This window comes from Leptopilina boulardi, unplaced genomic scaffold (assembly GCF_019393585.1).
Source record: "Leptopilina boulardi isolate dan_hultmark-lab unplaced genomic scaffold, ZJU_Lbou_2.1 LbouV2_330, whole genome shotgun sequence".
In the NCBI taxonomy this organism is placed as follows: Eukaryota; Metazoa; Arthropoda; class Insecta; order Hymenoptera; family Figitidae; genus Leptopilina; species Leptopilina boulardi.
In genome coordinates this window covers 3,038,025-3,060,982 of record NW_026137897.1, presented here as the reverse complement: position 1 = coordinate 3,060,982, position 22,958 = coordinate 3,038,025, and the positions used below count along the sequence as shown (strand labels likewise).

Sequence of the window (22,958 nt, the reverse complement as noted above, 5' to 3'; positions counted from 1 at the left end):
TTAGATAAAATTAATATTTATTTAAAATATGACATAACATTACTAACGTAAAAATTTTCTTTAAACACCGCGGCTGCTTGAGGACTTTGACCTATCCTTAAACAATATTTTTACATCCTTTTCTTACTGTAATTGTATTATACAAGTAGAAACAAATTTATAACGTTATAAAAATTTTATTTTACAAAACTTAAATTGCAACATTAACTATACATCATTTTAATTAATAAATTTTTATAATTTTTTATAATGATTTTACAGATGATATAACTGTGAAATATGAAGCAGCATTAATTAAAATCTGAAAATAAAAATCCAATATATATTGTATGACCAAAAATAGCTTGATAGAAAGATTATAAGGTGTTCACATTTTATAAAAATATTCATACCCTTGCAAAAGTGTTAAAAGACATATCAAAAAATTTTCCTCCTGTTATTTTACACATTTTTTGCGACCTAATTAACATAAGATACAAAATTGTTTTTGTTTTGGATGATGCGTTATACCAATTAGCATCATATCTGCAATTATAATAAAATAATTTTTAATCTATAAGAATAACATGCACAAAAACAATTTTTAATAACAACTTAAATGAATTTTTTAATTAATATAATTTTAAATTCGGTTTTCTTTATTTAATTATTTTAGCGTTTTCATTGATTAATAATAAAATATATTTATAATTACATTTTTTTACTTACATAGACTTTCTAAACAAGATACTGTGATCAATTAATGTTTGACATTGCAAAAATTTGTTGAATAGTTGAAAAATCTCAGCCAATGTCAAAACCAGGAATGTTATCATAACATTCGAAGTATGTCGATAATCATGAGCCTAAAATATATTTAATGAATTTGCTATACATGGTTTAAAGTAATACTTATTATATTTAAACATTTATTTTTAATTTAATAAGCTGGCAAACTTGGGTTTAAACGAGGAGTGGGACAAAACGGAGAATTTATATTTTGTAAAGCAGGTGATACCATCTATCAATGCAAAAATATGAAGAATGAATATAAAACAATATAAAATATAAGAAACTGAATTTAGTTAACGTTGCGCTTAACCCCTGATGTTCGGTTGGTCGATCGCACTCCCTCTACACTAATGTCCTGGACATTTCCCTGTCTATAAAATACGTATAGGTACCTTTAACATATCGCGGTCGCGTTCAACTGGTGGTTTCCGCAATTTTGAAACTTGTTACTCGAGGGTTTTCGGGGCCGCTGAATTCGAATCTGATGTTAATTTTTCAAAATTCAAAATGGCGGATCCAATATGGTGGATGACAAAATTAAAGTTGATCGGATTCGCTGGAAACTTGTTACTCGGAAGTTATCGGAGCTGCTGAATTAGAATATGATGTTAGTTATTCAAAATGGCTGATCCAATATGAAGAGCTACTTAAAAAGCATCATTTGTTTTGATCAGACAGAGAAACCGAATTTAGAAAAATATGTCCGCTATATTGGATCCACCATTTTGAATATTGAAAAACTAACATCAGATTCGTAATCAGCGACCCTAAAAACTGAAGTTCACACAGTTTCAAAAATTTTGGTGGTGAAAAGGTTTCTTTAACATTTTTGAACCTACATTTAAGATTTTTCTCGTCACAGCGAAGGGGTTAACGTATTTTTAAGAGAGAGAGACGAAATTTCAACGTAGCTACCACAAGTGGAATATTTTTCCCATGATTCCCTATGATTTCTGATCCTAATAGTAATTATAGCAAAATTCATTTTTTTCTACGAGTAACAATTCCTTTACAGTTACGTATACAATCCCCGTTCTGGCCCCATTCTCCTCTACATATAAAAAAAAACATTTATGTGGAATTAAATTAATAATATTCAACGATAAAAAATAACTAATCAAACTTCTGTTAATATAAAAAAATTATAATAGAGAATTATTTCTGTAAATTATTATATATGTATTATGTATTTAATATTAATAATGTTTACCACGAATGATGAAAAACTTAAAACAACCGTGAATAAGGTAATTGATAATAGAAGTCCAACAGAAAAGGTAGAATTAAGTTGATCTACAAATCTGTATAAATAAAATTATGTTTATATTTAAAAAATAGAAGTTTAATAGAAATGTATACATATGGGACGTTTCACGTCAATCGAGCAACCCTGACGACCAAAAAAATCAGTTTCTTTGTCAATTAAAAAATTTTACTAAACAACCTGCAAATTTTTAATTTTACATTTTTTAAAATAATTTTATAGGTTTATTCTCTCCTTTTACTTTTCAGTAACCAAAAAAAATTTGGAATGTTGATTTTAGATCTATGGATTAAATACAACAACTGCCATATTGGATTTTTCGAAAGGCAACACATTTTTAAAAGTATACCAATATATACCAAAGATATATTTTAGTATAAGTAATACTTTTGAAACCTCATAATTTCGGCCATTGGAGTGACAGGATTTGACCTGAAACGTCCCATAAATAAATTTAAATTTTATTTCGGAAAAATCTTAAAAAGATTAAATTAGTTTAAATTTTTACAGATGAACTTACTCAATAATAATATTATGTATTTTCACGCATTCAGTAGCATCTGTACAACTTTTGTCTTGATTTTTATTAGCATTTTGCTGCACAAAAATTGTATTATCTGCATCTATATTTTGTAAACGTTGCCTGTAAAATATTTAATATTTTAACGTATCATTGATATCTATTTCTTTTTAAATTTTATTCAAACATGTGTCACGTCACCGTAACTATAATATTCATATTATAAGAATTCTTAAATCTATACCGAGTTGCGTTTTTCTTGCAACAAACACCCGTGTTTTTGTTACGATTTCTAAATACTTTTCTCTTAAATGTTAAATTTCCGCTCTTTTGTCGCGCTACTAAACATCTTTCTTTTATATATAAAAGACCCCTGCGTTTTGTATTCTTCTACGTCTATATACTGTATTTCTAAAAACAAACAAATAGAAGCGAGAAATCTTTTATGACACTAGAAGAGATCACACCCCCACGAAACAAAATGCTCTCTTTCTAATTTTCCCTATGTGACGAACCCCTGTAGTATCACCACGTTAGAAGACCACAAAAACTCTTCTACAACTGCGAATAACCGTAGTCGTACTCTTTCTATCTTGTATTAGAATGGTTCACACCCCCCATTTCTACGTTCAACTGAGAGAGAAGGACTCAACTTTGGCTTCCAAAATAAGGGTGAAAAATATATAGTACGACAATAAAATTTTATCTATTCTCTTACGAAAAATCAGTATAAAAGGACTACATTTTCACGAAGAGATCAGTTCTGAAATCATCTTCATACGTATAACATCAAGCTCATTTTCGGTACCAGTCGACGTCTTCTAGTTCAAGTGCATAATTTTCTTATACGAAAGTTAAAATCAAGTGTCAAAACCCTCTACATTACTGCCGTGTTTTCTAAAAACTTAGGTAACTGCAGAATGAAAGATTTCGAGATAAACGCGAAAAACTGTTTAAACTTCATTGATATGTACCGCAAAGCCTAATTAAAATTTTTAAATGCCGTTTTGTTCCTTCGATTCGTCTAAATTTATTTTTTTTAATTATGTAAAAACAAATGTTGTATTTGTTTAAACATTCAATAAATTATTAAAAATGTAGTTACCGGTATGCTGATTCGAGGGTCGTCGCACGAGAAACTTAGGTAACTGGTAGTTACTTGGTCCCTCGTGCTACGATCGCCTGTATTAGGTCTTTCGTCGCACAGAAAACTTAGGTAACTACAGGGAATATATAAGAATTTTCATCTTTCTTGGCCAAAAATAGTAAAAATATATTAAATAATAAACTATAATTATTTAATAAGCTGCGAAAGTTGTCACTATAATTATTGTTTTTTACAAATATTTAATTTTATGGTTAAATTTATTTTAATTATACAATATTAGAGTCAAATATTGTATTAACTCAGAATATATTAAATAATAATATAAAATAAAATAAAAATAATACAAAAATAAATTTAAAAAAATATTAAATAATAAAGTGTAATTATTTAATAAGATGCGAAAGTTATCATTATAATTATTGTGTTTTACAAATATTAAACTATATGATTGAATTTATTTTAATTATACAATATTAAAGTCAAATTATTGTAGGTAATGTAGTTCGCTGCTTTATTAACGTTTATTTAAATAATTAAAAACGATTTTAATTTTTTAAATAATTGAACTAAATTAATTATATATTAATCATGAAATAAACATATTGCTGAACTTCATTTTCTTAATTTATTAATGCTTTTATGTTATTTATTAAAATTAATACTTAATTTTTCAATAATTGATAAATTATTATTTAGGTATAATTATATATATATATATATAATATTGGAGTTTTTTATTTTATTATTTATTGTTATTATAAATTATTAATTGCAGAAAAAACATAGTAATTTTAAAGAAATGTATAAGATTTTGCAGTTACTTGGTCCTTCAAATTACGATCCTCCTTTTTCGAGGTCTCGTCGCATGGAAAACTAAGGTAACTACTGTGCTCTGATAGCACTCTGTAGTTACCTAAGTTTTCCATACGACGAGGGCTCGAAAAATGAGGTCCGTGTTTTGAGAAACTAAGGCACTGTGCAGTTACCTAAGTTCTTCAAATCACGACCTACAAAATACGCCACAACACCCAAAGACACCCCAGTTTTTATAGCAGTTACCTAAGTTTCTCAAATTATCACTCATCAATTTTTGCAGTTACCGGTATTTTCAATTATTTATGCAAAAATTATTATTAATCATATTAACAATTTTTTAAAATAATTTGCATTAACAGGAGTATCTTTTTTCCACGATTCCAACGATATAAAAAACTCATTTTTCGATTTTTTTGCAGTTACCTAAGTTTTTAGAAAACACGGCAGTTTAAACGAGGATCTTACTTCTCATTATATTGGGCAATTATCCATTCTTCCTTTTTGGAAGAGACTCATTATTGGGAGTTTCATCACGCCTAATAGAACTCCGGACCTGCGGTTATACCTGAGCCCGTCAACCTTCCTGACGTCATAAACTCACGCTGGTACCAGCTCTTTTCCTGTGACAACTAAGGAGACTGCAGTGGTCTTTTTTCTTTCAACACACCTACTACTGAATTTTAAGGTAAATCTTTTATATTCTCAATCCTAACTTTTCTAAACTTGTCGTATATTGGTAGTAACCCTTGCATTCCTTATTTCAGTTGAATGCTGAACTCTATTTCCTGGATTGGTTGGTTCGAGATTCCCTCTCTCTCTCTCATAAGAACGAATTGTTGTAACTAAAAATACTTTTCTAAATAAATTGTAACCTAATTATAAAATTAGTAACTATTCTCTTTCTTTCTTGTACCCTTAGTTCAGAGCCTTCTGCTCTGTAAATGAAACAGGTATACCCTGAATCACCGAGCGGCCATAAATAAAATATTATTTCGTTAGTTATTTCTCTATTTGAGACGTAACACATGCAAACTTTATAATAATAAAAGTATATTCCTAATAACGATAAAAATATGTATTTTTCTTACATTAATATTGCAAACATTCCACAGGCATGTTGAATAAAAAGGACAAATAATGTATCAAAAGCAACAAATGTAGTGACTTGAGCAATGATACCGAAAAATGCCATCAGAAGAATATAGTTATAATAATTTTTAATATTGTAGAAATTTTTTACTGGATAGAAGAGATAAAAGGTTGTTTCCCTTGCATATGAATGTGAATCAGTAAAGTTTGAATATAATTCAATAAACATGTTTACGATAATAGGTCCATACATACTCCCTAAAATACCATTAAAAAATGACAATTAATAACATTATTTTATTAATTATTTTACTGATATTACATTTTAACTATAAGAATAAAAATCATATACAAATTGTATTCTTGAAAAGAAATAGTGAAGATTATGCTTTTGAATTCAGAATATCAAAAAATATTTAATATCACTTGCATGCAAAAGTTATAGTTATTTTTCGAGTTTTGTCGGCATATTTTTCTAATATGACTTTTTCTTCAGGAAGAGAATATTGCCAAGTGTAATAGACACAATTCAAAGTTTTTTTTATCTGTAAAAATGTATATAGATTTCAACTCTGTTAAAAATAACAAATAGTAATATTTGATTGAGACATTCCAATAAAAGAAAGAGATTTTTGAATTATAATTGGTGATCAATATGAATTCATCTTTCGGCAAAATTTTAAAAAGAAAAAAAATCATTAATCGCGTGACAAAATATAAGAATACTAAAAAACTTACTCTATTGAAGTTTATTAACCACAAAATGATATTTCCTGTAACTACACAGTCAATAATAATATATGGGATAGTTTCTAAAGTAACGTCAATATCTCCTTCAATTGATGCCACTATTATAGTTCCTACCTTAAAATATGAAATTGAGCACTTTTTACAATTTAAATATTTAATTCTCATTAAATTTTCCCAGACAAAACTTGTTTTAAATACAGAATATTTTTCATCAAAAATGATAAACCTACCTGTAGAAATGTCGTAAAAAAATTGAAAAAGATGAAGAGTGAAGCGTAAATTTTTTGATACACATTTAACTTAAGTGGCCATAGACCTATAGAAATTAATAAAAACCTGTTAATTTTATATTGTGAGATTGTAAAAAAATGATCCATTTTTCAGAAGCTTATTAAGAACTAACAGAAATACGCGTTGTATACCTTCAAAGACAATTCTAACTATAAATTTTTCTTCTCTTTTTTTGGTCAATGTTTGTAGAATTTTTGATACATATATAGTATTTATTTACACTAATATCAAAAGAATTGTATAATATTTAGAATGATTTATTGATGTGAATAAATGTACAATACAATGTATAAAACTATTCTAATCGAATATTTTACTTTTGTTGTTTATGTTTTTAATTAAAAGTTAGGTATTTGTTTGGAAAACAAATATACATATAATTAATGTATTATTTTCTGTTGAATTAAAATTAGACAAAATAGGTCAACTTTGTAAGTAAACATTTTGTTGATTTCTGAAAAAGTAAAAACATTAATGGAAATCAGTTGTTCGTAACGAAACAAAAAAACACTTTAAACCTTTTTAGAAATTGTAATTGTATATAAATTTTTATGAAATTTGAAAAATTTAATAACTTACATATAATTAATAAATTAAATTAAATTAAATATAATAATATAATTCATCTTTCAGCAAAATTTTAATGAAGTAAAAACAAATATTCGTTAAACGCGTGACAAAATGCAATATAAGAATACTAAAAAAACTTACTCTAATGAAGTTTATTAACTACAAAATAATATTTCCTATAATTACACAGTCAATAACAGCATATGGGATACTTTCTAAAATAACATCAATATCCCCATCGATTGATGCCGCTACTGCAGTTCCTACCTTAAAATATGAAATTGAGCACTTTTTAGAATTTAAAAAATGATTTACATAGGGGAATATACTCAGGGTTGGACGCTTCGCTTTTTTAAAATAAGAACACTAGCGCCATCTATGCATGGACGTGGCGAAGCTTCACGTAGTGAAACCTAACTTTTTGTGCCATTACATTTTTAGAGGATCAAAAGTAGCGTCTGCTGTGACGTCGGTGCATTTGTATAGGAAGGAAAAAAGTTAAACATAAAAAATGAATAAAGAAAACAAGAAATCGGCAAGGTAAATTTATTGCATGTATTGTGGGGTTTATAATTGAAGAAAAAATGAAGTGAAAAATCAAATCGATAAACATGTCTGGTTATGGTTAGCACAATTCAAAAATGTTATTACTTCTACTTAGGGTTGGACACTTTATGCAATCAGGGTTGGACACTTTGTTAATTATGAATTTGACACAATTTATAAATAAATATAGAAATAAACATTGTCGCACACACACAACACATATTCTGCCAAAGACATTAGAAGAATAGTAATATAATACGTTAAAAATGAACTTAAAAATCGTTTTCAGTAACGTCATAAATAATATTAATTGTCAATTATAAATAATAATGTAAAAATGAAAAATAAACTTGAAAAACGTTTTCAGTAACGTTATAAATGTTATTTTATTTTTTTAACCTTCGATTTTTACAAAGCGTCCAACCCTGAGTATAATGTCAAACCCTGACTAGATTTTTCTTTTTTTTAAAATGATCAGAACTTTATTAATTTTAGACCAATTAATTTACGATCTTCAGCAAAAGTGTTCCTATTTTGTATCTCAAATATATCGCAATTAACTAAATTTATTTTTTTAAAAAGGATTATAAACAAAGTCCAAAACGGTGTCTAACCCTGAGTATATTCCCCTATTAAATCCTTTCTAAATTTTCCCAAACAAAACTTTTTTTTAAAATGCAGACTATTTTTCATAAAAAATGATAAACCTGCCTGTAGAAATGTCGTAAAAAAATTGAAAAAGATGAAGAGTGAAACGAAAATTTTTTGACACACATTTAACTTAAATATGAATTTTTCTTTTTTTTCGGTCGATGTTTGTATAATTTTATATGCATATCACTGATTCAGTGAAAAAAAGGACACGTGAAATTTTCTTTGAAAAAGAGGACACCTGCATTCAACTATAAAGGCAGTATTAAAATATTTCACTTCTATATAATTATATATTAGAATGATTTATTGATGTGAATATGTTTACAATACAATTTATAAAACGATTCAAATCAAATAATCTATTTTTGATGTTTGTTTTAAATTATAAATTAGGTATTTATTTGGAAAACAAATATGTAATTAATGTATTATTTTCTGATAAACTAAAATTAGACAAAACACGTCAACTTAGTAAGCAAATTTTTAGTTGATTTCTGAAAGTGTCACATGTGTCTTACAAATCTAATAACAAATTAACTAATTATTTATGTAAATAATATTTCATAATAAATGTGTGCATATAATTATGAAATGGCTTTTTTTCTTTTATTTGTAAAATGTAATCATCAATGTATAAAAAAAAGTAAATTAAAAAAATTTTTGAATTAAAAAATGAATTATTATTTATTATTAGCATCAATTATGAAGTATTGTGCATCAATTAAATGAATAAATTTTGCAATACAGAAGTTTCTTTAAAAATTTTGTTGAAGAAAATTTTTATTTTAATATAAAATGATATCAATTGATTACTTACAATTTCGATGATTATCGCAAAAGAAAGACACTTTATACATACATCATAAGACGTTGTTTTAAATGGAGATAATTTCATGTAAATTATGATTCTCTTAATTTATTGGAAAAAATAGTTTTGTTTTTTTCATGGTTTTATGTGCATACACACATATGGCATGTATTTATACACTTCTATTCAAAACAATTTTTAGTTCATTAGGGGAAAAGAGGATTGAACCGGACGCACGTAATATCAGTTGTAAATATATGTATTAATTTCTCGATTAATTTGCTATAATTAATCAACTTTCACAACGTTTAATAATTTTATTTATAGTCTAATTTTAAAAGTACCAATTCCTCTACTCAATTGGATAAATGGAAAAACTAGTCTTAAAAGTAATAAATATCTTCAGTACAAAATTAACTTTTAAGAGCAGTAGATTGTGGACTAGCTATTATTCTTACAATTAACTTAAACAATATTTTAACATTAACTAGGCATCATTTTTATTAATAAATTATTTAAATTCTATTAAATTTTGATAATTTTTTATAATTATTTTATAGATGATATAACTGTGAAATATGAAGCAGCTTTAATTAAAATCTGTAAATAAAAATCCAATATATATTTTATGCTCAAAAAATAGTGCATATATATACTTTAAAAATGACTTGTTAAAATGATTAAAGTGTTTAAATTTTATAAAAATATTCATACTTTTGTGAAAGTGTTAAAGGACATATCAAAAAATTTTCCTCCTGTTACTTTACACATCCTTTCAGACCTAATTAACATAAAGTAAAAAACTGTTTTTATTTTGGATGATGCGTTATACCAATTTGCATCATATCTGTAATCATAATAAAATAATTTTTAATCTATAAGAATAACATGCACAAAAACAATTTTTAATAACAACTTAAATGAATTTTTTATTTAATATAATTTTAATTCGGTTTTCTTTATTTAATTATTTTAGTGCTTTCATTGATTAATAATTAAATATATTTATAATTACATTTTTTTACTTACATAGACTGTCTAAACAAGATACTGTGATCAATTAATGTCTGACATTGCAAAAATTTGTTGAATAGTTGAAAAATCTCAGCCAATGTTAAAATCAGGTATGTTATCATAACATTTGGAGTATGTCGATAATCATGAGCCTTAAATATATTTAATGAATTCACTACATAATTTAAAATAATACCTATTATATTTAAACTTTTATTTTTAATTTAATAAGTAGAGAAACATGGGTTAAAACGAGAAGCGGGACAAAACTGAGAATGTATAATATTTCGTTAAGGTGATTATTTTAGTGTTCCAATACCCGTTCTGTCCCCATGCTCCTCTACATATAAAAATCTTTTGATGTGGATTAGCATTAATAATATTCAACGATAATAACAACTATCGAAACTTCTGTTAATATAAAAAAATTATAATAGAGAATTATTTCTACAAATTATTATAATATATATGTATTATATTGAGAAATGTTACAACGAATGATGAAAAACTTAAAACAACCGTAAATAAGGTAATTGATAATAGAAGTCCAAAAGAAAAGGTAAAATTAAGTTGATCTACAAATCTGTATAAATAAAATTATGTTAATATTTGAAAAATAAAAATTGTATATTTGAGCATATAGTTGGAAATACGCCTGACGTGCGAGGAGTGGAAATTTGATGCTGAGTTTAAAGCAAGATATTTTAAGTTAGAAAAAAGTTAGAAACTTGAAACTTAAATTGTAGAAAAGGTGATAAAATTCTACGTCTGAATGTATATGAAGAAAATGTTTTTCTTTTTTTAGCATTTATAACACCGAAAACTAAACTAAACACCAACTAAAAATTATACAATTTTCCTTCTTTCGTACTAATGTTTTTACTAATTTTATTTCCGTGCAGCAACGAGGCGGCGAAAAGTGATCATTGACGACTTAGTTGAAGAGAAAAATGTTCGGACTATTTTTAAAATATTTCAGGGAAATTCAATTTCATGGTTTATTGCAGCAAACCCCGTTTTTATTATAACATTCATATTATTTGCATTGATTACTATTGATCTGTCATTATCGTTGTCCAACGAAAATTGCCTAATTTCGCCACATGGAGCGCTGATAGTCATATCCGGCATATGTTCTCCGTATCATTTAATAAATTCTTGTTTGGCATATTTTTTGATGCAGTAAAAGTTCCTAGTAGGTAACTCGTTAAAAATTTTTTCAAAATTACCGACATCGATTTTCGAATTCCTAAGTCTTTGCTCAATTTTAAATTCATATAAGCTTTCTGAAAAAAATTATTTTATTAATATAAAAAATGTCAGTTATACGTCCGAACGAAATTAAATACCCAGTAAAAAAAGGATTTTTTGAGATAGCAGTTCGGACAATTGAGCAAGCCGTTTGCTCAATTGTCTAAAATGCATTTGGACAATTGGAGTGTTTGTTCAATTATCCAATGCATTATGCCCAATGATCCGCAATATTTCTCGTGTCTAAAAAGATGCTAAAATAGTATGAAAAACTATTGAAACATTGAAAAAACGGTAGAAAATGCATAATTCTTGATATATACAGAAAAAGAAAGTATAAAAATACCTCGATGGAGGAAAAGGAAAGAGTTTTCCGAAAAATCACTTTTTAACTGACAGTATACTGCTGTACTTGACATTTTATGGGTAAAAAAGAGAAGATTATGATAATGAGTGATACTTCATTATCGACTCTCAATATTTGTCGAATGGTAAAATATAATAGTAGATTTCTTTCTGATTGGACAATTGAACAAACACTCCAATTGTCCGAATGCATTTTAGACAATTGAGCAAACGGCTTGCTCAATTGTCCGAACTGCTATCTCAAAAAATCCTTTTTTACTGGGTACATTATTATTCAAAACAATTATTAATGAAGGTATATTTTTTTTACCCACTGAAATTATTTTTTGATGATGGTATTATCAAAGTTTTTCCTCTGAACTTTTCTGCTGGAAAAATAAAAATTTCCATTTTATATTTTTTTTAAATATATTTTTACCATAATCAATACTTAAAATTTTTTTAATTTCAAAACTTATTATTTAACTACTGAATGGTTTCTTATTAAAATACAAAGCGCTTATAGTCATGTTTATAATTGATATTTAAAATAATTTACCGTCATTGTTTTCATTGCCACTTTGATCATCACCAACAGAAAATGATTCCTCTGCAATTTAACGAAATTCAATGTTTTTCTTTTAACAAAATAGTTTTATGTATTTAGTTTTAAACTTATCATATTCGACCTATGTCTGCTGAAGAACTTTTGTTATTACTAATAATCAGGGTGTCCAGCGATTATTGAAAAAAAAAATTCAAGAACTTTTCAAGGTTTTTCAAGGTCCAAAATAATTTTTTTCAGGTCTAATTTCAGCATAGTAACTATGAAAATATTGTTTATTTATGATGGAATAAGCTTTATTTATATTGTTCATATTTTATACTTTTTGCTACAAAAATAAATTTTGATTGGCTGAAATCTATTCTAATAAAATAATCTACCTTATTTTATTTCATCCTAAAGTATGAGAAACTGTCCAGTTGTGCTAGATTCAACGTAGCATCTAGATGGGAAAACTGGACAGGCTTGAACGTGGGATGTAACGCTAGCAACGTCAAGATTTTGTACAGGTCTTCTGTCTAGTCCTTATCTAGTAAAATAAAGTGATTCTTGCCAGTTCCACGATAATAAAAAAGCAGTTTCTACCTACATAGAATATAACTGATATTTATTGTAAATATAAAAGAATATTTTTCAATTTTACTCTTTCGTTTGTATTTGTATTATTGTAAAATTTTAAATTATAAAAATTAAAAAAAAAGGAAGCCAACACTACGCGGTATTCCCAAGCGGTCACCCATCCAAGTACTAACCGCGCTCAATTGTGCTTAACTTTGGTGATCGGACGAGAACCAGTGAATTCACAGTGAAATGAGCGTTGGCTGAAATTATAAGTTTTACAAATTGTCCAAATAGTTAACTCTCAGGCAAGCTCTTTTGTCTCATAGTCTCACAGGTTGTCTCTCAAAATATACAATCTTTATATAATAAATAATAAAACTTGACAATTTTGAGTGAATTTTTTGTGATTGCAAGAATATATGCAATTAGTTATCAATACACAAGTACGATTTTTGTAGTGAATGTTTTTATTCACTTAATAGTACGCTATAGTTATTTTGCCCTGTATATAAAAATAATTTACATTGTCTGATAGCAACAATTCTGTAAATTTGTTAATTAACATTAGTTTCAATATTGCTAGTATTAACATGAAATAAGAATATGAGAGAAATAATAAAAAAATAAAGAAAAGAGTTACAAAGAGAGTTATAGATAAAAATAATACAAAAAAATTTTGTTCATATAAAATTTTGGGTGCAGTTCCGAATAGCACATACCTCTGATTTCGATAAAACTTGGTATCCCTACGTAATTTGGTGCGCTGATTACGAAAATCATAGTGAAAATTGGCGGAAATTTAATTATCATGGTAAAAACCATAAAAAACACCATAAAATCATGGTTTTTTTCGATTATCTCGTAAAAAACAAAAAACTTCGAAAAAAGTTTTAGACGAAAGTTGTAGATCTCTAAAAAACACACATTTCATGTTTTATGCATTTTTTACCAAAAGTCATTATTTTTCGAGAAAAACGCAAAATAGTAAACACGGCCTTCGGCCGCGTAAGGTACTGCTCGCTTCTCTTTTTAAGAAATCTTGGCGAGAGGGGGTGGATGTGTCCGAAAGTAATTTGCAGAAATTATCATATTCACCATTACTCAGGATCCAACGAATTCCGCAAAATACTTTCGGCCATATCCACCCCCTCTCGCCAAGGTTTTTTTAAAAAGAAAAGCGAGCAGTACCTTACGCGGCCGAAGGCCGTGTTTACTATTTTGCGTTTACCGCTGCTGTAGACTCCACCCCACAATTTCTGCAAATTACTTTCGGACACATCCACCCCCTCTCGCCAAGATTTCTTAAAAAGAGAAGCGAGCAGTACCTTACGCGGCCGAAGGCCGTGTTTACTATTTTGCGTTTTTCTCGAAAAATAATGACTTTTGGTAAAAAATGCATAAAACATGAAATGTGTGTTTTTTAGAGATCTACAACTTTCGTCTAAAACTTTTTTCGAAGTTTTTTGTTTTTTACGAGATAATCGAAAAAAACCATGATTTTATGGTGTTTTTTATGGTTTTTACCATGATAATTAAATTTCCGCCAATTTTCACTATGATTTTGGTAATCAGCGCACCAAATTACGTAGGGATACTAAGTTTTATTGAAATCGGAGGTATGTGCTATTCGGAACTATATCCAAAATTTTTATTAAAAATATAAAAATTATTTAATTATTTAATTAATTATTGGTTTTGTTAAATATTATAAAAATACATTATATATAAAGAAGCTTAAAGCAAAACCTAATCTGAAAAATGTAAAAACAGCGGTACTATTTGTGTTAATTAAGGCTTGTTTAAAACTATGCTATGTGTAAAAATTTTTCATTAAACCCATTGAATAAAGGTCTACTTTCAAAAAGCCAAAATTTCGAAAATTCATAACTAAAAAATTTTGCTAATTGTACAAAAATAATAAAATACGTATTTAATGTTTTTCTACAAAGAACGAGAATAAAATATATTTAAACGAATTTAGAAGGTCATACGTGAATTTCACGTGTAATCGCTCATATGCATTTATTTGATATAGTTCTGAAATTTTGTATTTGGAAAGTTTTTTCAAAGTTATATAGAAATTGTATGTTAAATGGGTATATTCAGTTAAATGAAAATACTGTTAAGTGAATAATCGAATAAATAAAAATTAATAAATTCGATAAAAGAATAATTCACAAACAACAAATAAATAAATCTGATGTATAAAGTTCAGTTAAATATAGAAATTATATTGAATCAGAATTTATTTAAATAAAAAATCGTACACATGAAAATGCAAAGCAAAAATTTTAAAGCAGTAAAATTCTCTTCAATAAATATAAAAAATGTACACTTTAACTTTTGCCAACGACTTCTTTTTAGTTTCATGATTGTTTACTGCTTTTAATATTTGTCTATAAAAAAATGATAAAAATAATAACTTTTAGAACATTAAAATCTACATTTTTTTTAAATTGAAATTTTAAAGCAGAAATCCGTATCAAATAAAATTTTTTAGAAATACTTGGATACATTAATAATTCATATCTTTTTCTAATATATATTTTTTAACATTGATTATATGAATAGAATATTTTATTTTATAATCATTGTTAAAAATAATAATAAGCATTGTAAAGAGAACAAAAATGTTCCTTTACTTAATTAATAATTAATAATAAAATATTGCATTTATTTGTCAGTTCTGAAATATTGTATTTGGGATGTTTTTTTCAAAGTTAAAATTTTGAAACAGTAAAATTGTCTTCGATAATCACAAAAAAATTTACAATTTAGTTTGTAGAAGCGACTTTTTTTACTATCCTTTCGTGTTTACTGTAATTTGATATTTGCACAAAAGGAAATAATAACTTTTTGAACATTAAAATATTTATTTTGTCTTTAAGTTATAAGCTTAAAAATTTATTATTATTATTATTAAATATAATATAAATTAAAATCAAAAATAGGTTACATTAGAAGAAGTTGAGGAAAGAAATTTTTTGGGCGCCATGTCCTTATTAAAAATTTCCACGTGGGATGCTATATTGGTTCTTTAGGAACATAATTATTTAAAAATGAAATTATTTATGTTAAAAATTTGTTTAATTTTCTGTTGCAGAAACAATGAATGATTGTTTAATTCATTTTGCTTTAATTTAATATTATTATTTAATAAATGTTGAAATTTTAAAGCAATAATAATGTAAAAAACGAAAATTTTTTTAAAAATGTTTGCTATGTCGACAAAAAGTATTAAAAAATTATCAACTAACTATTTTGTGACCATAAAAAAATCAATAAAATAACATATTGTTTGATAATGAAAAATATTAATAAATTCTGTTCTAAGTTGTGAGTCAAAATTTGTAAAGTTTAGTTAAGTGCTACAACTGAAATCAAATCATCGGCAAATAGCTTCAAAAGTTTCTTTTCTTCGTAAGTAAATTAATATAAATAAATGAATATTTTTATCCACATTTAAATAAAGCAAAAGACATAATTTCATTTCATAACAGTTTTTCATGCTTTACTTGTGTAATAAACAATAATAATAATAATTATTATTATTATTATTAATATTATTAGATAACACAGGTTTACAAGGTTTTTTTTAGATATATATGATAGTGGTTTCCAATGTATTTTTACGTGCTGAACACGATCCCGGATTCCAAAATTTCTTATCATGTCAGGATTTTGAGTTAAGTGGGGGTAAAGACTCCAAAAACCGCGTTTTTAAGGGTTTTCAGTATTTTTTCTCCTTAACCTGATGTGCTAGAGTCTTAAAGTGTTCGAATTAAGGTTTAATTTAAGCATATACAGTAGTCTCTAGCACATGACGTTAAGGATAAAAGAAGTACTCAAAACCCTTAAAAATCTGTTTTTGGGGTCTTTACCTTCACTTTACTCAAAATCCTGACGTGATATGCAATATTGGAACCCAGGATCGTATTCAGCATACAAAAATACATACTTCAATATCTAAAAAAAGTTTTTTGTTTGTAGACCTATGTAATTAAAACCTTATAATTTTATTGATAAATGATAGATACAGACATACAAAAAAAATTCTGATCTGGGGTTCAGACTATGTTTACTATATTTTTTGGAACTCTGAATTTGATGAATTTATCCCAAAAGTGTCCGTCATATTGGCTATTTGAGGTTTCCAGCTAAAAGTTTCTGTACAGGATCCTTAAAGGATCCCTAAAGGTTCCTACATAGGATCCTTAAAGGTTCCCTGACGGATTCTGTTAAGAATCCAACGCAGGATCCCACCAGGATCCGTTACAAGATATTGGAACAGGGATTATGTACTATTTTCCGTAACTATGCAACTGAAAACGAACATATAAACAACTGTCATTTGTTTTAACTTTGTCCAATATACAAAAAACACATATGTGGAAATTTTTATTTTTTAAATATTGTTTTCTAATCTTCCACATTATTAGATTTATTTTGAATTTTAAAAATCTACCTTCAGATGCGTACTCAGCGACACCAAAAACCCAGAGATACGAAGTTTTATAAAAAATAATTATTATTTATAAATTTCGACCGCCATATTTGATCCTTCATTTTGAATTTTGAAAATCTGACATCAGATTCGTAATCAGCGACCCGGAAAACCCCGAGATACCAGTTTTCATAAAAATTATTAATTTGTACAAGATTTCCTATCACCTTTCATTTAAGGGTTGTTTTTACCCCTAAAAGCAAAAAATGTCCTGATCTAGCAAAACGGCCAGACACGGGTATCTTTTTTTTGGTCCTAGTTATCGAAAATCATTGATTTTTTCGTGTGTGAAAAATCGTGTAGGACGGTGTAATATTTCCTCAAAGTTTCGTGTAAATATTCTTTTCATGTGGACATTTAAACATCGACACAAACTTGTATGAACCTTGCCACTGAAGTTTTCTAACCTCGCCGTGTCAGGTTCTGTTAAGTTTCAGGGAATTTTGAGTGCTGTGTGGGCTCTTATAGTTCCTACAAATGTTCCTTAGCATGAAAAGAAAGTGAAATATTTTCCTTTACAGGATCATGCGAGTGTTCCTGTGTAAGAACCTTAGCATGAAATTATTTTTATACATTTTTTTGTACAGGAATCTTGAAAGAAACTTTAGTAACTAATGTTCCTGTACAGGATTTTTTACAGGATCCCTGTTCCAATATCCTGCAACGGATCCTAGTGGGATCCCGCGTAGGTTTCTTAACAGGATCTCTCAGGAAACCTTTAAGGATCCTATATAGGAACCTCTGGGGATCCTTTAAGGATCCTGCACAGGAATTTTTAGCTGGGTTATGTCACAATTCTGATCTGGTGGGTTGAAACAGTCAGCGAACCCAAATATATATAGTATATAATAAACATAGTTAGATCCTTAGATCATAACTTTTTTTGTGTGGTTGTGTAGTTTTACTATTTTATAACTTTGAAGTAAAAATATATTTACTTCTTGAAAAGAATACTATTAATAAAAAACAAATAGCGAACGTAAGAAACTGATATAATTTTAAAACGAATATTAAAAAAAATATGTTTCATGAATGTGAATGCAAAGAAAAAAGCAAGCCAAGTCTTTATCGCATGTATTTCCTTTACTGAAATACGTATTATATCTCTGGAAATGGTTAAATATTTTAATATTCCTTATTTATTTCTAGTTGACAATTTCAAAGGTAAATATTTTTGAAAACAAAATTTTAAAGTAGTAAAAATTCTAATCACATGTTTTATAGAATGAACACGACATCCTTCTGCTTTACTTAGTTATGTATTTTAAATTAAAAGCAAATTAATTAAAATATAAATATATTAATTCCAGGTCCACTGATAGGAAATCAGAAATCTAAGAAATTACAGATTAAAAAAATTCAGAAGCTGATACATTAAGCTTATCAGCTCACAATGAATAACACAACAATATTCGCTCAAAATCAATCAAATTTTCAAATTCTTTCTGTTTGCAACTACATTCTGAATTTTAGTATTTTCTTATGCAACGAAGATTTAGTTAAACCAAACATTCTCTTTGAATATCCCCATAAATCCAAAGATGAATACGAAAAGAAACTGAAACTAATTCGAGAAACAATGAAAAAAAGTGATTTTTATAAAAATGAAACACTCTGCGTGAAGTACGTTAATGAAACATTTCATAACATCATCAGCAAGGATCCATTTTCCAACTATGGGAACATTATTGATTATTGTTTCTCTAAGAAGAAAAATGACAAACTAACTTTAGAGGGAATTGAAAAAATTCTTAATGATATTTTGAAAATTTTCCCAGAGTCGGAAAAAGACACGAGGATAATGAACATGGTTCGTAAAAGAAATAAGCGTGCAGGTGATAAAACAAATGGAAATCATCCAAAAAGAATGCGAATAGATAATGAATTAAATGCACAGCCAATAGATTTTACTGATACTGACAATTCTGACGATATACCGAAAACGTCATTAAGTGAGTTTAGAACACCAAATTTAAGCAGAATTGAAAATTCGAATTACCATGAGACAGTAAGGGAAATATTTTTATTTAAAAATCAGGGTTTTGCTTTTAGTATGCGAAATTACAGATTTAAACAATTGATGTTTTCTTTGGCTTTAAATCAAAACAATAATTTGCAACTAAATGAAGAAATCAGCGATTTATGGTATATCCAAACCACATATTCAAAAGCAGTAGTTCATTTTTTGCTCAAAATGAAAGGAAAAGAATTTCATTTCAATGATATAACACTTTTGACAAAGCGTACTCCAGATCCATTTATTGCTGAAACATTGGAAGAATCATCATCAATGACAGAAATTCGTTATCACTTGTATGATATTTCGCTTAATGGATTTGTGGATTTACATAAATTTAACTTTGAATTTGTTGATGAGTACATTACATTTCCCAACGTCTTCTTTCGTGTAAAACTTGCTCACCTTACTCATCACAATAAAGTTCTACACATTAAATTAACGATGAACGTGGTGAGTAATTTAAATAACTTTTTGTACCCTACATACTATGAATACAATTGGCATCAAAGGATGTTCTATATCAGAAATGCTGCACGGTTTTTAACAATGAATGTACCATTACATACGCTAGAATTATCAGAGAAAATTTTAATGAATTACATTTTAAGAGATAAAAGTACAACTCTTGTTCCAAGTTATGATGAATTTGCCACAGATTATTATCATCATATGAAAGTTCTTCCTAAATATAATGATTTTCAGATAATAAGAAATAAATACATTGATGATGTATTATTTAATGATAAATTAGATGAAATCAAATCATTAAATGAAGCAAAAATAAGAATCAATGAATTATATGATAACCATAACATAAATATAGAAGAAATATTTAAATTTTACAGCATTTCCTCACTTTATTATTCTATGCGATTTGAAGATTATTATGTATTGTTTTTACTTCAAGATTATAAAAATTTTGCAGAAAACCACATAATGAAAAATAGATTATTCGCATCTTTTTATAGACTGGGACTTAGACAATTTCCAATAAACAAAAGTGAATATACGATTTTTCGCTTTGAATTACTTGACGAGAATATAATAAATTATTTTAAATCAAAAGTGCAAAATAATGATTATTATTCCTGTGTAAATCCAAAAATATTTCATAAAGATAAACATAGAATATTCACAGAATTTGAAAATCATCGAATGACATCTTCCGAAAAGCCGACGATAGTGCAAATTAAAATGTATAATCATGTGGGTTTAGTGAATGTTGATATTCCTGGTTTATTATTTTCGTATCAAGTAATAACAAATTGCTTACAGTTTAAAGTAGATAATGTCTATGAAATTTCAATTGGTAAAACTCAAGGATGGTGTGTGGAAATGCACCACAATATAGATGAGTTTACAGATGAGAAGAAGTTGGCTTGCATGGCAAATAAACTCAATGAACTCTTATCCATGCCTATTAAATATTACTCAGATTTATAAATTTCTGATACATATAATATTAAAATTTTGGGTTTACTTATGTTTTTGGATCTATAAACTTCAGTATATAAATTCTGATTTATTAAAAATAAGAAAAAAATTTACCCAATGAGAAACTGCCACGAGTAACCATTGGCGTATTAATTGACCCAATGATGGAAGCCAATAAAAAAACCATCATTGGCAAATTATTGGCAGCCAATAATTAGTCAATATTAAAATTTTTAATAATAATTAAAAAAATTAATAATATTAAAAAAAAATTTATTTTTTTAATAGTTTTTATTATTATTATTATTTTAGTTTTAATAATTAAATTAAAATAAAAAAATGGTCATCAAAGTATATAATTGGTCCTAATAGGGATATCTGCATTGGAAAATAATAGAAACAGAAGTTTAAATTTTTATTTTTGAAAATTTCGAGTTTTATTTTAAAAATTATTAATGAAGTAATATTTTTTAATTTCCCATAGTATATTATAGTTTTAAATACTCAATATTTTCAGAAAAAACATTGACAACTTTAAGCAGTAATATTTTAAATTGTTTTGAATATTACCGGTCTCTCCTCTTAAATCTATATATTTGAATCGTTAATAAATGAATTATCAAAAATATTAAATACAATAATGTATGTTTCTGTATTAAAATATATGTTTATTTGCATGAATAAAATGTTTGTTTTAAAATATTTCTAATTTCTTTCTAAACTATCGTTCTATTAATTTGTTTAATTGATTCTTCTTTATATCATTCTATTAATTTATTTATTTTCTTTTTCCTTTCCTTTATATTTTTAAATAATTGACATTGCAGCTGAATCTTTACCTAGAAAAATATAATATTTTTTGTAATGCCTTTAGTTGCTATAAAGTGGGCAAATCCATTGCCTTTTGTTTTAAATAAATATTGTGATATTCACGGTGACATTCCACAGAGATATTCCTTAAACATTGGTGTGACATTCGTATGGTACTGAGGGAATATTCCCGTGAAATTTGTGTGATATTGAGGAGATATCCCTATGATATTGAGTAGAATATTCCTGTGATATTGAGGTAATATTCCTTTGATATTGAGGGAATATTCCAGTGATATTAATGAGATAATTTACAAAATTCGAAAAAAAAATTTTCTATTTTTTTCCATTTATTTATTTATTTAAATATTCAAAACAAACAAAATTTTAGAATTTTCAAAATTACAGGAATATTCTCTCAATATCACAGGGATATTCCCTCAATATCACAGGAATATTTCGCTCAATATCACAGGAATATCCCCTTAATAAAATTATATAAATTTTACGGGAATATTCCCTCAGTATCATACAAATATCACGCGAATGTCACAGGAATATCACCGTGGAATGTCCCCATGAAGCGGACATTTTGATATCGCCTGGATGTCACAGGTATATTCCCACTCGATATCACCGTGACATTCAACGAATATTCCGTGCTACTTGGACTGAAACAAGAAATTCATCATCTTTAAAAAATTTCAATAATAATTCCGAATTCATTAATATTTACATTGGAGAAGAATTATAAGGATTCACCATCTTGCGTCGGATTAACATATTAAAATCGTTAATCAAGAAAAAGTCATATTATTTTATTCAAGAAAACAAAATTAACTTTATGAAGATATTTTTTTTATCAAATTTGAATTTTCGGACCTTTTTTGATTTGGACCAATCGGCATCAAGATTCATGAGAAAACCTTTTTGCCGATCGTCGAATTCATTTTTTTTGTCGCGATTTATTAATGTTCTTTTTGATATTCATTTTTTTTTGGTTGGTAACGAAATCTCTTAGGAGAAAACAAACACCATTTTTTTATTGATTCTTTAATGTGATCTCGTATAAAGCAGACATTTTTGTATTTTAATCATTTCTTTTAAATATTGGAATCTTGATAATAATTTTGAAGAAAATATATAGTATAACATCAATTCGGAAAAGAAAATTTAATATAATTAATAAAGAAAGGAAATTAATTTAATAAAAAGAAGGAATTGTATGGAAATCTCTATTGGAAATTCGTTGCCAACGGACATTTTG

At 26.8% G+C, this 22,958-nt stretch overlaps 2 protein-coding genes, 1 long non-coding RNA gene and 1 other non-coding gene across 5 annotated transcripts; 1 reads left to right on the top strand and 3 right to left on the bottom strand.

Annotated features, from left to right (window-relative positions):
- On the bottom strand, positions 1–7,433 carry LOC127285128 (odorant receptor coreceptor-like). 2 transcript variants are annotated; one of them, XM_051310965.1, is made up of 7 exons: positions 7,321–7,433; positions 6,549–6,634; positions 2,556–2,678; positions 1,982–2,072; positions 709–845; positions 393–525; positions 1–301 (listed from the first exon to the last, which is right to left on the bottom strand). In XM_051310965.1, exons 2-7 carry the CDS (start codon positions 6,611–6,613, stop codon positions 245–247), a joined length of 606 nt encoding a protein of 201 aa, XP_051166922.1. In that variant the 5' UTR covers positions 6,614–6,634; positions 7,321–7,433; the 3' UTR covers positions 1–244. The 2 variants fall into 2 exon arrangements, 1 of the variants encoding a protein (XP_051166922.1); XR_007843566.1 differs by lacking the exon at positions 6,549–6,634 and having other exon boundaries at positions 7,321–7,430.
- A 1,795-nt stretch (positions 7,434–9,228) lies between these two features.
- On the bottom strand, positions 9,229–10,448 carry LOC127285131 (uncharacterized). Its single transcript, XR_007843567.1, has 3 exons — positions 10,217–10,448; positions 9,902–10,034; positions 9,229–9,787 (listed from the first exon to the last, which is right to left on the bottom strand). It is a non-coding gene; the product is annotated as an uncharacterized LOC127285131 (long non-coding RNA).
- A 2,617-nt stretch (positions 10,449–13,065) lies between these two features.
- On the bottom strand, positions 13,066–13,184 carry LOC127285347 (5S ribosomal RNA). The gene has a single exon (XR_007843594.1). It is a non-coding gene; the product is annotated as a 5S ribosomal RNA (ribosomal RNA).
- A 3,045-nt stretch (positions 13,185–16,229) lies between these two features.
- Positions 16,230–21,355, top strand: LOC127285117 (uncharacterized). Its single transcript, XM_051310941.1, has 2 exons — positions 16,230–16,343; positions 18,738–21,355. The coding sequence occupies exon 2, from the start codon at positions 18,821–18,823 to the stop codon at positions 20,888–20,890; it is 2,070 nt and encodes a 689-aa protein (XP_051166898.1). The 5' UTR covers positions 16,230–16,343; positions 18,738–18,820; the 3' UTR covers positions 20,891–21,355.
- Positions 21,356–22,958: the final 1,603 nt, after the last annotated feature.